This window comes from Aquarana catesbeiana, linkage group LG13 (assembly GCF_042186555.1).
Source record: "Aquarana catesbeiana isolate 2022-GZ linkage group LG13, ASM4218655v1, whole genome shotgun sequence".
Lineage (NCBI taxonomy): Eukaryota > Metazoa > Chordata > Amphibia > Anura > Ranidae > Aquarana > Aquarana catesbeiana.
The window spans coordinates 145,833,807-145,851,564 of NC_133336.1; the positions used below are offsets into that span (position 1 = coordinate 145,833,807).

Sequence of the window (17,758 nt, forward strand, 5' to 3'; positions counted from 1 at the left end):
ATATTGATGGGATGTGTGGGTCTGCTCCAATCGGGCTACCCGCTGCTCCAGTGTGCTAACTGCCGATTCCCCTTTAGCTAGGCGGCCGTGCAGCTGTTGGAAGTCCCAGGGGTGTTGTTCTTCCACCCGCAACACAAGGGCCTCCATGTCAGCCCTCTTAGGGAGAGCGTGGAGCAGGGTTCTGATGTCGGCCACATCCCGGGAGTGCTGTGTGAGGGAGCCCGGGCTGTGGGAGGTTGTAGCCGATGGGTCCAGGATAGTCGGCATGCCTGCCAGTGAGCTGGACAGATGATGGTGTGAGGCGGCCATTCCTGGGGAGAGAGGCCTTTGCTTGCCACGTGTCACCGGGGAGCGTGCTGCCGGGGAGATTCGTGCTTGCTCCTGTAAGTTACTGCTGATGGGAGCCACTGCAACAGCCTTAGTCGATTCCCTAGTCTTCCTGTGTTTAGTGTAGTTCATGGCAGTCCAAAAAGCAGCTCAAGGTCAGAATATCAGCTGAGTTGTGCAGGACGGAAGTCGGGAGCTCAAACAATGAGCATCTTCACACCGCCATGACCAAGCCACGCTCCTTCTATATCAATATTTTTAACAATATTTTTTTGAACAAGTACTGTGCTGTTTAACCTGCTATAAGAGAACAGGATCTTTTTTGTTTTTTAATGTTACAACATCTTTAATGCATCCACATGCATCCTGAGGATCCCTGGCCTGACCACAAATCTGTCCAGTCTTGCATGGAACTGGATGCCAACAGGTTCACATATGGCATGCCCCAAGACCAACAGACAGTCTTGAATATCTCCAGGTGGAGAGCCCACACCTCTGGTGCGCCAACTGTTGATGGCCAAGAAAATCCACCTGACAATTTTCTACTCTCAGCATATAGACAGCAAATAATGTGGGAACATGTAGTTTCTCCCAAAACAGAATGAGGATCACCTCTTCTTGAGCTGCCTTGGCTTTATGTGCCCTGAAAAATGGATACATGCCACAGCCTTGGCATTGTCCGACTGAACCGTCACCAGAGGGCTCTGAAACTGGTCTGACCAATGCAGGAGAACTAGGATATTCTCTACAGTTCAAGTAAATTAACAAGTAGTGACCTTGTTCCTTGCCCTGAAAGCAACCCGACCTCCTTCCCAGCCTGTTAAGTTGACCAGGAGGGGGGGGGGGGATTTTCCTGCCTCTAATCTCTAGGGGAGACAACCACCAATCTAAGTAACGTAGTGTGTTGGGACATAGAGACATGCAAATATCCCATGTCAACAGCACAATCTCCTCTAAAAGGACTGGAATGGAACTGAACAAAAAGTACTGCTGTGTAAAGATGACCATTTTCCCCAATACTTTGATACAGAAACAAAATTGGAAAGATCTTTAAGCGCTTTAAGAAACTCCACCAGATTTCCTAATGTGCAGTCCCTTCTGGTGGAAGCACCACTTTCAATTGAACCATATCCAGGAGCAGCCCAAAATATTTCAATCACTGAGATGCCACCAAGCCGATTTCTGGAGGTTGAAGCACCTGCCAAACCTGTCCAGAGTGCATACCATGAGAGCCACATTGTGCTCCAGATGATGAACCAATTGCTCCCAGAGCAGTAGATCATTCAGGTACCCCTGGACGCTTAGAAACCTGCTCAGGACCTTCATAATAACCGGGGTCATGGACAGCCTGAATGGCAGGTTCATGCTACTGCACTACAACTGCAAACTATAAAAACCTATGGCGAGAAGGAAGATTGGGACATTAAGACAAGAATCTTATGTCCACTGATGCCAGGAAGTTTCCTGGCTAGAGCAAAGCCACTCCAAATAAAAACTCTGCACTCTGAGAAACTTGCTGTGTCCTCTAAAGTCCAGCATAGGCCAAGGTACAGGTAATCCAAACTTCTTCCATTGTAGCATAATCAGGGTACCATTCATCTGAACGTAAAACCTATTAGGAACAGTTTTGGATATCTCCAATTTATTGATCCCTACTGGAACCTCTGAGCATCTGGTAGTTTTATGTCCAGAGCATCAGTGACCATCACCTTCAGAAATGGAAAAAAAGGTATATATATACCGCGCTGTCCCCTTAAAACAAAAGAAGCACAGCAGAGGATCAACTTATGCAGAAAGTAACATACAGTATAAAAAGTGCAGCGCTAAAAATATGAAAATCTCAGATATACACTGAGAATAATAAATTTAGTTGAACAGTGACTGTGCAAACATCATGCAAAAATCATGCAAAAATCATGCAAAAATCATGAAAATAGAAAAAAATAGAATATAATATAAATCCAAAAACGTGGTTTGTACACAATATTGGTATAAGTAAAAAAACATTAGATAATGGAATTGTCCTGTATGACATAGTAAACACAATCACATTGTAGTAGTCCATAAAAGAGAATGCTGGAACTGACCCAAATAAAGTGAGAATAATATACAGTGACTTCGGTGAAAAAGTTGATGGAAGATCCACCACCTTATATCCTTAGAGGCTTACCAGAGGGATTGGACACAGATGGGTGTACACCCAACTGGGTCAATCAAGCTTGAAAAATGGTGGTCCCAGAAGGCAGCTGCCGCAAAAGACACAGGTTCCGAGGGATCAGAGAAACTTCCAATGATGTGTTTAAAAGAGTTGGCCCAAAAACATCACTAAAGAGGCGTTTGCAGGAACAGGAATCCCTTCAATTACCATTTCCTTTTCCAGCATGCGGGAGGTTCCGGGTACCGAGGGGTATAAACGCAAAGTCTCTTTCAGGACCTATCCAGCATAGGCCAAGGTACAGGCAATCCAAACTTCTTCCATTGTAGCATAATCAGGGTACCATTCATCTGAAACGTAAAACCTATTAGGAACAGTTTGGGATATTTCCAATTTATTGATCCCTACTGGGACCATCTGAGCATCTGGTAGTTTTATGTCCAGAGCATCAGTGACGATCACCTTCAGACACTGGCAAAAAACTGAGGTACATCCTGTATGGGAGGGGTTATATAGGGCAGGACTTCCTGTCTTATTTTTCCGCTGTCCAATCACCTGTAGCTGGTGCATAACCCTATGAAGAAAAATGGTGGCTCTGTGTCCTATAGAAGGATTGTGGACTTCTCTTCTCTTCACAGGCAAAGTATTCACAGATTGAGTTAAAGCCTCGTACCTTCAGGTGATTGGACACTGGTAAAGCTTTTGAGGACACCAACCCCCCCCCGGGAGCCTCCCCTATAACTCTAGCCAACTCAATGAATCCTCAGTTTTGTAGGAAGCACTGCAGAGTTGCCAAGAAATGGAAGGTAGGGCACATGTGTCTTGTACTGTATTGCAAGATATGGAATTTACAAGCAAGCAAAATTCCCTTTACCTTACCTTATCATACAGTACAAGACACAGGCAACGTATTCCTAAATCCTGGGAGATCCCCATGCAATGGATGAGAAGGAGGGACAATAACTAAGCAAACAGAACTGTGTCAACAGGCTCAACTGACCCAAATTCAGAGTGCCGCTGCAGGAACCTGGCGGTCGAAGGCTGCATCTGCAGAGACTGGACAGTCACCCGGTAAAACTTTGAGAAAGCATGAACAGAGCACCAGGTGGCAGCACTTTACAGCTTGGCTACAGATGTCTGGTGACTAAATGCCCAGGAAACGCCCACTAATCTGGTGGTATGGGGCATGTAAAAGTGCAGGAGAACAATTTTCCCTGAGGGTTTAAGTTCTAGCGATAGATTTCTTTTTTTCAAATATGACATTTTTAATTGTTTTTCAAGGAATACAAAATAGACAGTACAGTTCAGTGGCATCCACAACCAGAAACATGCATAAAAAAATTATTTTGATAACAGCAGGTCTGATGTCTTAACTAAACAAATATCGGTCAGTTATATCAATATGAACTATGATGTCTTTATCCATAAGGTTGTGTAACTCTGGTATCATGAATCCTAAAGTAGGTAGGGCCATTACTTTCCCACGATTGTAGGTTCCAATGAACTGCCTGAGCCCCGGTCTATAATAGATCGGGGAAAAAGAGAAAAGAAAAAACAAAGGAGAGAAGAAAGAAAGAAAGAGAAAGCAAAAGGGAAGGGGGGGGGGGAAGGATGAGAGAAAGGACGGACCCGAAGATGGCGGACTCGTCGCCCCTCCTCTTAAATATCATAGTGACCTGTGTCTCAAGACCCCAAAAGGGACACACCTTCATCTGATAGATTAAACATATTCCATAACCTCCATGCTTCAGAATGTTTTTCCTGTTTATTCTGCGCTGTAAGGACCAAATCCTCCAATTTTTCGATTTCCTCCACTCTGCGCAGCCACATCCCGGCAGATGGTGGTGTACTGTTTTTCCACATAAGGGGGATGCAAGATTTGGCGACGTTCAGCAAGTGCCGCACGATCGATTTTTGGTAGCTTTTTGCCGGGATCGTGGTGGCGTGGAGCAGAAGGAAAGCTGGATCATTAGGCATTATGTGTGCTGTGAATTTCTGGGTGATCGTTTGCACCGTCGTCCAAAAATGTTGCAATTTAGGGCAGGACCAGATGTGGAGGAGTGTCCCTCCGTATGTCTGGCGGTCTGTCTGGTGGTTGGGAAATATTTGTGTAATATTTAAGGAGTATAGTACCATCTGGTCAAGATCTTATAGTTAGATTCTTGGATTTTTGGGCAGATAGATGTTTTTAGAGCGCATCTGATTGTAGTTTGTTTCGGGATGTCTGTGAAGGAGCGTTGCAAGTCAAGTTCCCACTTTCGTAAGACAGACAAGTCTGGTTGTTCTGATGGGGAGTTAAGTAAGGAGTAGGTTTTAGATAATACCTGGGGTATTACATCTCCACAATAGTTCTCAAAGGTCGTCAGAGTCCGGTTAAAGCGATCTGGGTGGGGGAGCGAGTGTAGGAAATGGTACAGTCTTATCGCCTTCCAAAATGGGAGGCGAAAGTTGCCAGTATCACTCGTCAATGAATGAATGAATGAAAGGCCATTGGTTCCCGTCTGTATAGTGTAGGGCATGGTCCTTACCTGCCGAACAAAGGGCTTCATAGTCAGTTTTTGCAAGTTCCGGGGGTTCCGGATTGCCCAATATCGGAAAGAGGGGGGAATCTTTAGTAGAGAGAGCAGTTGTCTGTATAATTTTCGAGCCTGCACTGAGTGTAGTGCCTATCGTTGGATGAGATTTCAGAGTAGGGGGCAACTGGTCAAAACACCACATAGCCCCCCTCAAAGAAACCACAGTCTGGTCCTGCTCCAACTGTGTTCACATTTTGTTCTTACCATGACGGTTCCAGTCAATGATTCTCCCTAGATGGGCCGCTAAATAGTAATTTCGTATATCAGGGAGAGCAAGACCTCCGTAATGTTTGGGGAGAGTTAGGTAGCGTCTGCGTAGCCAGGGTTTCGAGTGTGCCCAGATGAATTTAAGAAAAAGGGAGTGTAGCTGATGGAAATACTGTGGTGCAATCCTGATTGGCAGTGCTTGAAAGAGGAAGAGAAACTTCGGGAGTATGCACATCTTGAGGAGGTTACACCTGCCAAACCAAGAGTGTAGCCCTCGGTTCCACTCCGCTAATAGACGGGTCTTAGTTAGTAGGGGCGGGAAGTCAATGTTGAAAGTGCGTGACAAGTCATTGGGGATAAGGGTTCCCAAATATTTGAGGGCGCTGTCTGTCCATTTGAAGTTGAATTGAGCTTGTAAAATTTTTAGTCTAGTGGCTGGGATGTTGATCCCCATTGCTGTGGACTTGTCAAAGTTGATCTTCACGTTAGAGAATGCACCATATCTATCAAGTTCTCTGAGTAGGTTCAGGAGGGACACTGTGGGGTTAGTTATGGAGAAGAGGAGGTCATCAGCGTAGGCTGAGATCTTGTATTGAGTGACGCCTAATGATATTCCTGATATGTCGGGATTGGCGCGTATAGTGCATAAGAAGGGTTCCAAGGAAAGCGCAAAGAGAAGAGGGGAGAGCGGATAACCACGTCTGGGGCCATTAGTGATGGGAAAAGTGTCTGAGAGGACACCATTGGCTTTGACCTGGGCAGTTGGCGTAGAATAGATACTGGAGATCCAATGCAGCATTTTGTGACCGAGCCCTATATGTTGAAGGACCGTGGACATAAATGTCCAGCTGACTCGGTCAAACGCTTTTTCAGCATCTGTGCTGAGGAAGATGCATGGCGTTTTAGTTGTTGAGGCAATATGAATGAGGTTGAGCACTTTGGTGGTGTTATCCCTCGCCTCACGTGTGGGGATGAAGCCCACTTGGTCTAAATGGACTACATCCTGCATATATTGGGTCTGTCTGATGGCTAGTATCTTTGTAAAGAGCTTGAGGTCTAAATTCAGAAGAGAGATGGGTCTATAGCTACCACAGGCGGAGGGGTCTTTACCTTCTTTGTGTATAAGGGAGATATGGACCTTGAGTGTATCTCTGGGAAACTGTGTCCCCTCACTGAGCGCGTTGAATAGCTTTAACATGTAAGGGCCTAGAAGAGGTAGAAAGGATTGGTAGTACTGTAGCGTTAAACCGTCAGGGCCTGGAGCTTTGCCTTGTTTCATCCCACCCACCGCTCGCTGCAGCTCGTCCAAGGTGATGGGGGAGCCCAGCTCCTCTCCCACCTCATCAGGAAGTTTGGGGGAGGGAGGAGGAAATATAGTCCTTCATTACTGCTACATTGGTGATAAGGATGAGTAGTAGTCCCTAAATTCCTTTGCTATCTGGAGGGGCATGACCCTCTTCTGGCCTGAGGAAGCTATAATTTGGGGTATGTACGTGTTGAGTCTATGATTTCTCCTGCTTTCGCTAGGAGTTTCCCGCATTTATTGCTCGATTCATAAGAGAGTTTTCGACAGAATTGTAGTGCCGCTTTAGCTTTATATTGTAAGAGATCTATTGTTTGCTTTCTAAGCGATAACAATTCCTTTTCTAAGGAGGTTGTAGGTGCATGTTTGTGCTGCCGTTCAACCTCATGTATCCTGTGAAGGAGCTTCAGCAGTTGTTGTTCTTGTTCTCTCTTGATATGTGCCCCATGTTGAATCAACAGCCCTCTTATAACGGTCTTGTGCGCTTCCCAGAGGATCCCAGGGTCACAGTCTGTACTGTTGTTAGTTTGAAAGTAGACAAAACCGATGGGGTCTGTAGTAAACTTTCATTTAGTTTACAGAATCTAGGTCTGACGGTCGATACCGTGGAGAGAGTGTATATCTCATGGTAATCGACGTCCACCCTAATTCAAAATGTCAGGGTCAGTCCCGACCTGGGGAGCGGGAATCTCCCACCTCCCTTGCGTCAGGGACGACCATCCAATGGCAATCCCTTCACCCCGGACGAGGGGGGTGGGATGGACCCTCCGACTGTGCTCGCAAGTGTCGGATATGAACTCTGTTGTACCCGCTGTGTATCAAGCATCCCTCCCGTGCCGATCAGGGGAGTCCCCGCTCTATTGGCTTCCTCCCGGGGAGGAGGCGGATATACACGCCAGTCTCTACAACGCAACACCGGCACCTACAACCTCCTGACACAGGGCGGGGCTGACCATAATACCGTGACGGAGACAGAACCCTCCCCTAATCCAAGCGGACCCATCGTCCCATTCTCCTCAATGCACCGCACCCTCCAGGAACATAACAGAAAACATGTTCACATTGGGTACATCTCTATGTGTTAGAACTAATATCGGGAGAAATCCTTCATATGGTAGAGGATACCCTAACATAGGGAGATTGTGAGCTTGCCCTTCCCGAACACCATAATAACCTGTAAAAAACATATATAGCGTTAAACCCGATGACCCTCACCCATGTAACAGTAGGGGTTTCCAATCTCTGAGGAAGTTCAATGCCCACCGACCAAGCGGTTATGCTCCCTGTATTGTCAGCGTCTGCATTTGCAGTGCCAGGGGTATCCTTCCAACGGGCTCTGTGGAGAGAGAAAAGTTCCATAAACGTGCCTAGAAGCTACCCCCATACCACAGGGCACACAGACCGGGGGCATTGCGGGCTCAAATGTGAGCTGTGCGACAGGGACAGTCGGGTGCATTAAAATGGTAACGTTCGCACCGGGTTCTCCCCTGACCTGCAGTCTCAAAAGGAAAGGCGGGCATTCTGTGGATCATGTGGGGGAATAGGGGTACCGGACAGGAGATGGGCAGAGTCGGGGTGGTACAGGAAAATTTATGTGAGGCAGCTTACTGTACAGCCTGATGCTAGAATTCCCTCTTCGCCCTCCGATGATGCGATGCGAGATCTGCGCTGGCTCCTTTGCGGTCTGGGTGAACGGTCCCTACTCGCTCTTGGCACATTAGGACACTGGATCAGCTGCTGCCAGTCCGGTACTGCAAAGGGATCCACTTCCATAAAGGCGAACAGGGCAGGAAGGTCTTCTGGAGTACGTAGTGTGAAGAACCTCTGAGCCTTCTTAAAGGTGACGGAGATGGGGAAGCCCCATCTGTAAGTAATGCCCGACGGGCCATCTCCAGCACTGGCTTCAGTGCTGCTCGCTGTTGTAGGGTTGCCCTGGACAAGTCAGGTAAGATCCTCAGTGCAGCTCCGTCAAAGTCAATGTCCCCCTTTTCCCATGCCTTATGCAGGATGAGTTCTTTATGGGGAAAGTGATGAACCCTGCAGATTATATTGCGCAGCCTTTCCGGGTCTTTAGACTGGGGTCCCAAGGCTCTGTGTATCCGGTCGAATGTTAGGTTGGCGGGGAAAGATTCTCCCACCACGTCCCAAAAGATTGCCATAGCCGATGCTGCCAGGTTCTCTGCCTCAGTGGCTTCAGGCAGGCCCCTTAGCTTTAAAATTGTTCCGCCTGCTGCAGTCCTCGATTTCTTCAATCTGAAGTTGCTGGGCTAGGATCGTGGCTGCTTGTGAAGTCTGGTGATTCTCTACTGTTCGCAACCGCTTTTCGATTTTTGACACGGAGGATTCGCCAGTAGTCATCCGATCTGAGAGCAGCTGCACTTCCAATCGGACTTTAGTTATTTCTTTGCGATGAGATGCTTCTAGTCTGTTGACCAGGGCCTCGATGTCCGATCCCGTGGGAAAGGCCCGAAGCAACGATCCAAGTTCGGCGTCCGCCCGCAGTGTGAGCGGCAGAATCTGCGATTCCATAGGTTAAGAGCAGAACACCGCCGGGGTGTCCAAGCCCCTCTCCGAGACAGACAAGGTTGTGGGAGAGGCAGAAGGATCTGTAAGTAGTTGGCCCTCGTGGAAGCTGAGCAGTGCGGGATCCGCCATCTTGGCAGTCGGGAAGGCCTCCTGTATTTCCCTGAAATATCGCAATATTTCCCCGCTCTTCTGAGGCTTGGGAGAGGGCTTTTTTTTGTTTTTGCCTTTCCTCTTCCCAGCAGAGTACATGCCGGGTAGTTCTGGAGTCTAAAGGCTGGTTCTTAAGCTGGTTTAGGCTAGGAAGGGCCAGGAGCTCCTCAGATAGACCTCCTCACTCGGCCATGTCCAGACCACGCCCTGTGATCAGATTTCTTAACCATTTCACGATGATGGACTTGGAATTAGAATGTTTTTTTTGAAGTCCTAAAAACAAGACAAATAGAGAATCCTCCTTTCAGATTAAAGCTGTAATTTCACATGCAGCGTGCCTGTGTAAAAGCAGGGCACAACCCGGGAAGTGAAGTAGGTCTGCTTTAATGCCTGCCCTTCAGAGAAGCAGCACAGCTCCATAGATCAACACTGATCTATGGAGGAAACAGAAGGCGGTGATGGGGAAACGAATGTGCTGGGGGGAGGGGTCTCTGATGGGGACACAAGTTTGAAAGTTGGGGGAGGAACGCAAGCGACTCTGATGAGGGGACAAAAAAGTGTAAGGGGCTGTGATGGAGGACACAAATGTAGAGGGGGGTGGCTCTCATAGGGACACAGATGTTGAGGGGGGCTGATGGGACACAAAAGTGTGGCGGTAGAGGCTGATGGGGAACAAGTGTGTGGGGGGGAACTGATGGGAGACACAAGTGTGGGGTAACTTTGATGGGGGCACAAATGTGCGGGGGGGGGGGGGGGGGGCTCTGATGGAGGCACAAATGTGCAGGGAAGGCTCCGATGGGGACGACTGATGTGGGACACACGTGATCAGCTTTTAATTATTCATGTACAACCATTTATCCCAAAAGGAAAAAAAACCTGTTTGATGTAAACTGATTATAAAGTGTGAGGTGGAGTTTGGCTTAAATTTGTTTAGTGTATTTAATCTGCTAATAGAAAGACTAACCTCTCCCCAGACTGACAATGCTGCTGTCTGCTGTGCCTCCTGTGCTCATTCAGAGTTGTGTCTAATATAAGGAGGTATGTAGTTGGAGAGTGTGATGAGTCTGAAGCATTATGGGTGGAATTGTACATGAGTGTGCATACTACAAAGGATATTATTGAAGCTCGTTATAGACCTCCCAGTGTTAATGAGGAAGACTCAGCTCCCTGCACAGATAGAAAGGGCTGCGGGGGGCACAGTAATAATGGGGGACTTTAACTACTCGGAAATTGACTGGAGTAATGGCACTGCTGGAACAGTTAAAGGGCAAAAATTTATAAACCTATTACAAGACAATTTTATGGTCCAGTTTATTGAGGCCCAGACTAGGAGTGACGCTCTGCTGCACCTGGTAATCTTAAACCATGCTGGGCTTATTACCAATGTTTTATATAAAAGACCATCTTGGTAGCAGTGACCATAACATGATTTAATTTAATGTTAGCTGTAAGCAAAAAAACACACAGGGAAATCTAAAAACACATAACTTTAAGAGAGCAAAGTTTCAAAGGATGAGGGCTGCTCTCCACGACTTAAGACTGGGTGGGAATATTGACATCGAACACAGAACAAAAATTGGAATTCTTCAAAAATACTGTATGCAAACTTGCTGCATGGGAAATAAGTTTAAAAGGCTAAAAATAAAACCCATGTGGTTCACGGCCAAAGTTAAAAAAACTATAAATAGGAAAAAAGAGCTTTTAAAAAATAAAAAAATGAAGGAACACTATCATTTTTTAACTGTTACAAAGAATATAAACAGAATATTGTAAAAAGAAAATTACATTCCCCCGATACCTAGAGGACAGCTGTGATCGGCGCGTGGGGGAGTTACAAGCTTCTCCCCCAGCGGCTTTCACCAGCTTTAGTAACATACAGCGGTGATCGCTCACAGCTGACTGTCACTGCATCCTCCTCCATGCCCCCAATTACAATGTTTCAGTTATGTGAATGGACAGAGTCAGCTGACTCTCTCCATACACAAAGGAAGGAGGAGGAGGACGGAGGAACTGAGGGGGAGAACGGAGGGGGACAGATAAGGAGAGAGGAACGGAGGGGGAGAACGGAGGGGGACAGATAAGGAGAGAGGAACGGAGGGGGAGAACGGAGGGGGACAGATAAAGAGAGAGGAATGCAGGGGACAGCGGAGGGGGACAGAGGAACGGAGGGGGCATGGAGGAGGATGCAGTGACAGTCAGCTGTGAGCGATCACCGCTGTATGTCACTAAAGCTGGTGAAAGCCGCTGGGGGAGAAGCTTGTAACTCCCCCACGCGCCGATCACAGCTGTCCTCTAGGTATCGGGGGAAGCATCGGGAGCATTTGCCCGAGTACAAGTACTTGGGCAAATGCTCGGTATCGGTATCGGGACAACCCTAATACTTACTTTCAATATTTATTTAATGTATTTATTTATTGCACATGCTTGTACCATTTGCTTTATTCGGTTTGGTTTGCTTCACCTCCACTTGGTCTCTTATAAGAGATTTTCAATCTAGCACAACTTTATTTATAATTGTACATTAGCACCATTAGATATTAGATGTTTTTTTGTTGCTGCTCTATTTTATTCCAAGCACGGTAGATTTTTTAATTTTATATTTTATGTCCAAAAGGTGAATGCAGCAACCCAAGTGTAGACTGCCATGTAGCAAATCCTTGTGGCAAAAGGGTGGGAGAAAGCGCCCGAGTATACAGGCCTAGACTAAAGTGGCAAGTAAAATGTGCGACATGAGGTTTGGTGTCACACCTGGTCATCAGACTAAGCTCTGAGTGGCTCAGCTTTAGTGCCAAATTTTAAAAGATTACACTGTACATAACAGGGACAGTTAATAGCATACAGGATAAAAGCCCGTCTTACCTGCTAAACAAGTTGGACTTTATATAAAAGTTCAGACTTTGCCTGTCACAGTAGGAACACCTCCAAAATGGTCTTTGGGGAATTGTGTTAAATAGGTATTGACCATGGTCCTGTACCTGTATAGCACCCTACTGACCACATGTGTTGTACTAAATGACAAGGTGAGTACTCATGCAGAATCCTGTACCTGAAGCAACATTACAGGCTGTCCCTACACCATAGAGTCCGGGTATGGCTTACCAAGGCAGTGAGAACTTGATTGAATAATTTGAAGATAATATACCAAGAAAAATAAATAAGTGGTTAAGAGTGTTTTCTCCATGAAGGGAAAAAGTCCACGACCTTGGACACTAGCAGTAAACCAAGGATTCACAAAATGGGGTAACAAACTCTAAAGGAGAAATGCCCAGGGGCCAGGTCCTTGTTACTTTGCCAGCGTCCAATCATCTGATGGCACGAGTATATAACCAAGCATGTGTCCTGTACTATACAATTAAAATACATTTTAAAATGAGCCTGTACTGTGTCCATGCAGGGAAAAATTGCAAGTTTACTTAACTGGCGTTCTCATGCAGTTTGGTTCGTTATTCTGCAGTCTGGTTTCACTGCCACAGCAAAGTGAAAATCTAGTGGCTGGGTACCCAGTGCTACCAAGATGTGACTATTACAATGAAGCTTTGCATGCACAGTCATACCCAAGTGACCACAACTGATCAAAAGCTAGAAAAGCAACACAGACTTTTAAATTTAAAAAGCAAGCTTCAGTAGATAAAACATAAAATTTTCTCAACGGGAATCCCCATTTAACCACTTCAGCCACGGAAGAATTTACCCCTTTCCTGACCAGGCCATTTTTTTGCGATATGGCACTGCGTCACTTTGACGATTGCGCGGTCCTGTAATGTTGTACCCAAACCCAAAAATAGATGTCCTTTTATCCTCACAAATAGAGCTTTCTTTTGGTGGCATTTGATTACCTCTGCAGTTTTTATTTTTTGCGTTATAAGCAAAAAGAGCGACAATTTTGAAAAAAAAAAAAAAAACCACAATATTTTGTACTTTTTGCTATAATATCCAAATTAAAAAAAACAAAAAAAAAACAACAATTTTTTTCCTCAGTTTAGGCTGATATATATTTTTATACATTTTTTTTATATGCTTAAAACCCAATAAGCGTATATTCATTGGTTTGCGCAAAAGCTATAGCGTCTACAAAGTTGGGGATAATTTTATGGAATTTTTATTATTATTATTTTTACTAGTAATGGCAGTGATCAGCGATCGTGACTGCAACATTGCGGCGGACAGATTGGACACTTTTTTGGGACCAGTGACATTTATACAGCGATCAGAGCTAAAAGTAGCAACTGTATACTGTATAAATGTCATTTGCAGGGAAGGGGTTAACACGAGGGGGCAATCAAGGGGTTAACTGTGTTCCCTAGGTATGTTTTAACTGGGGGGGATGGGAATGACTAGGGGAGGAGACCGATCAATGTTCCTACTTAGTAGGAGCACACGATCTGTCTCCTCTCCCGAGAACCGGGATTTGTGTGTTTACACACAAAGATCTCGGTTCTTGCTCTGTCACAAGCGATCGCAGGTGCCCAGCGGCCATCGAGCACGCCGGGAATGCGCATCGGCTCCAGGCAAACGCTGTGGGCACGTGCGTGCCTGCTAAAGCGTCTCAAAGAGCCAACGTACAGCTACCACGGTTCGCACAGGAGTGCCAACCCGCTGCAGTATAACGGCGGCAGCTGGTCCGGAATCGGTTAAAATCTATTGTGCATATACCTGAGTCTAAGTGCAGGGCACAGCAAAAGTTGGCGCTAGACAGGATATTCTCAGCCTCCCCATGCAAAGTTGTTTTTATTGTGCACCTTTATACCATTTTACCATAAAAAGGAAATTCCATGTGCCTGCAGGGACAGACCTCTTAAAAGACCTGGGAAAAAGAGCGAAACTATGCTTGGCTTGGGGAATGGGAAACTGTGTAATAATGAGGTTCCACAAGTCATTCACCACAGTGAATACCTACTGTATTATGGCTTGGAATATTGAAAAGTTTCTTCCCTGTTTTATCGTTTCAGTAAATCTCTACCACAAGCATTAAAATTGGATAGGTGGGCAAGTTCCTTTCTTCCAAGTACATGCTGCGTCCAATTGTCTTGTCTGGTTTTACTCTTTGCAGGAAACTCAACTTAAGTCACAAATGAACTTTTAATGTGTAGAGACAAGCTCATGATGAGGCATGACAAAGAATTCAAGTGTGTATTGCAAGTCAACGTAATCTAATGTTGGTTTGATTTTGTACTTATTTGTGCGAGGCATATGTTAGTAGCAGAGGAAAGCTTCCAGGTTAAATGTACCTAGTATTCTGTTCATCAAAGATCATTCAGGTATAACTTAATTTAATGAGAATTAAAGTCATACTAACAAGATCTTGACAAACTCTTCTCGGCTTGTTCAAAATGTATTGGATTTTCATTATTCCAAATGTTTTTTTTTGCAAAACATTACCTGAACTGGGAACTTGGAGGTCAATTTTTACATCAAAGTCATGCACTTTAAACAGGTCCTCTGACAGATCACTTGTGGGTTTGATGTTGCCATCTTTATCCTTGCTTTGATTCTATAAAAGGAACAGTAGAATAAGGTAAGGCAAAATTCAAATTCTACTCGTTATCAAGTCATGATGTGTTTCTTACATAAGTTTTATAAAAGATTTCATAAAAAAGCTGACCAAAATTTAGGAAGCCAAAATATTCAAGTCTACTATACAAGTAAAAAAGCAGATTTCACTGTAGGGGTTACCCCACTATAGGGGGTAGTCTATCTCAAGTAATGTTTATGAGCAGTTTATATTGATCAAAAATTCAGAAAGATATTAATAGCAGCCAGGTAGACCTGAATACATAATCATGATGAGGAATAGTGGGATCTCCCATTTCACAACTCAAGTTTAATCTCTACGCCAGTCTTGTACAGTAAAAGTGTAGGATGTTTCCAAAATTTTGGAGTGATCATTCTAGCAGCAATAATTACGTGTATAAGCAAGCAGGAATAAGTGAACTTATTCTCTCTGGACGCTTGAGAGAGGATATGATTTCAATATACAAATACCGTACTGGTGACCCCACAATGGAGATAAAACTTTTTTGCAGAAGGGAGTTTAACAAGACCCATGGCCACTTATTAAAATTAGAAGAAAAGAGGCTTAACCTTAAACTATGTAGAGGGTTCTTTACTGTAAGAGTGGCAAGGATGTGGAATTCCCTTCCACAGGCGGTGGTCTCAGTGGGGGGGCATTGATAGTTTCAAGAAACTTTTAGATAAGCACCTGAACGACCGCAACATACAGGGATATACAAGCATTTTTTTAAATTTGTGAGATGTCTGTGTTACTCATGTAACAAAGGAGAAAGGCAGGGTAAATCCTCTGTCCTTAGGTCATGAAAACAGCTCCAGTCTGTTGGCACTAGGCCAAGGGTCTTCTGTAAAAAGTTTAAGGATGTCTGTGTGGTAGGGTCTTCTGACTAAGTTTGGTCCTGAAAGAAACACTGTTGTCCTTTTCTACTCTATTAATGGAGTGGCCAAGAGAAAATGCTCAGTGGAGGGAAGGCATAAGTATCCCGAACAGAAGCCGGAGGATAACTAGCGTATACAAGGCCAAAACTAGAGGATTTGTGGATCCAGAAACAAGGAAGAGTAGCTTGTTTTAGCTGGAGACTAGTATGTTTACATTCAGAGTCTCCTATGTTTTGGTATATGAAATTTAACACAGATGGGTAAAGAGAAAACATTTCCCTTGGCCCAGACAGTGGTGGTTGCTAAAATGTGCTCTTCAATAGAAATTGCCAATGTGCCAGTCTTTGTGTACATCACTTAGTGCTCACTGGAATCTTACCTCTATGTGGGTAATAAAGGGCAGTGGAAAGGAGTATGGCTGGAGTCCTTTCAGGGATGCAGTGATGGTGGGTACCCCTCTCAAAGCACTGTATACCAAGATGACGGCTTTGGATGGGGTACCCACCATCACTGCATCCCGGAGAGGTCTCCAGCCATACTCATTTCCACTGCCATTTATTACCCACATGGAGGTAAGAGTCTAGTGAGCACTAAGTGATGTATACGAAGACTGGCACATTGGTAATTTCAATTGAAGAGCACATACGAGCACTTTTTGCACTTTGTTCAAGCACCTTCTTCCACTGGTTTTTTATGTTATTAATCTTAAATGGACTTTTGAATCACAGTTTCATTATTGTAGCAGTGAGATAATGTGTGATTAATTTGATCGATATTATATGTATTCACATAGATCGTATTATCTATTCCATTATTTCATCTACACTGGATATGCACGGAATTTTTATCTATATTGGTTTATTTTGCACAAGAAGTATTTTGATTTAGTATAAGATAATTTGCACAAGGCATTTTTACACATTATTATAAGTGTTCGTTGCACAGCTACATTCTCATAGTGTTTTTTACACAGAATCATTTACACAGTGTAACACTATTTTATTATCATCATACATATTAGTAAATTGCGCTGATCACATATTTATTTTATCACAATTTAAGTGCACATATACACTTTAGATCCAGCTGCAATTTACCTGATTACTATATTGTACATTCACTTTGATAGCGCGAGGGACTTTTTCCATATTCAGCCCCCAAAGTATACCTGTTCTCTAAAGGGTGCGGTTCTATTAGGGGTGGAGAAACAGGGCGGTTCTAGGGGTGGGTAGGGGCCGAAGACAGGTGTGGCCTAGGAAACGGGGGTGAGTTCCTGCACCTTTTCTCTGAGGAAAAAAAGCCCTGGTGTTAAAGGGATATTAAAGGCAATAAAAAAAAAAAAAAAAAAACACAAACATACTTACCAGCTCTGTGCAATGGTTTTATGCAGGGCAGCCCTTAGCCCCTTCTTCCCTGGTCCCCCGCTGGTGCACACCTGGCACCTCTCCCCTGCTGAGTGCCCCCAGAGCAAGCAGCTTCCAATAGGGGGCACCCAAGCAGGCTCGCTACAGAGCCGCTGCTCTCTGTATACATTCACACAAAGAGCCGTGGCTCGGCCCCGCTCCCTCTCTCCTCATTGGCTCACTGGCTGCGATTGACAGCAGCGGGAGCTGCTGTCTTAACAAATGAGGGAGAGCCCCTGGAAAGCTGAGACTCTCGTTTGTGCACAACACTGGATCACGATGGGAGCTCAGGTATTTGGGTGGGTTGCTGCACAGAGGTGGTTCTTTACCTTCATGCATAGAATGCATGAAGATAAAAAAAAACATTGAGCCTTTGGAACCACTTTAAGATAAAAAGGTTATACATACAGTGCCTTGAAAAAGCACATTTTGTCAAGTTACAACCAAAAATGTAAACGTATTTATCGGGATTTTATGTGATAGACCAATACAAAGTGGCACATAACTATGAAGTGGAAGGAAAATTATAAATGGTTTTCAAATGTTTTACAAATAAATATCTGAAAAGTGTGGCAAGCATTTGTATTCAGCCCCTTTTACTTTAATACACCTAGCTAAAATCTGGTGGAACCAATTGCTAATTGGTCACCTAATTAGTAAATAGTCCACCTGTGTGTAATTTAATCTCAGTATAAATACTGTTCTGTGAAGCCCTCAGAGATTT

General features: G+C 44.7%; 1 protein-coding gene across 1 annotated transcript in view; it reads right to left on the reverse strand.

Moving 5' to 3' along the window:
• RTF1 (RTF1 homolog, Paf1/RNA polymerase II complex component) overlaps positions 1–17,758 on the reverse strand; it is a 497,066-nt gene that overhangs the window by 56,970 nt on the left and 422,338 nt on the right. The window contains exon 17 of the mRNA XM_073608860.1: positions 14,624–14,735. Within this exon, the coding sequence (XP_073464961.1) occupies positions 14,624–14,735 (112 nt within the window). The remainder of the gene's footprint in view (positions 1–14,623; positions 14,736–17,758) is intronic.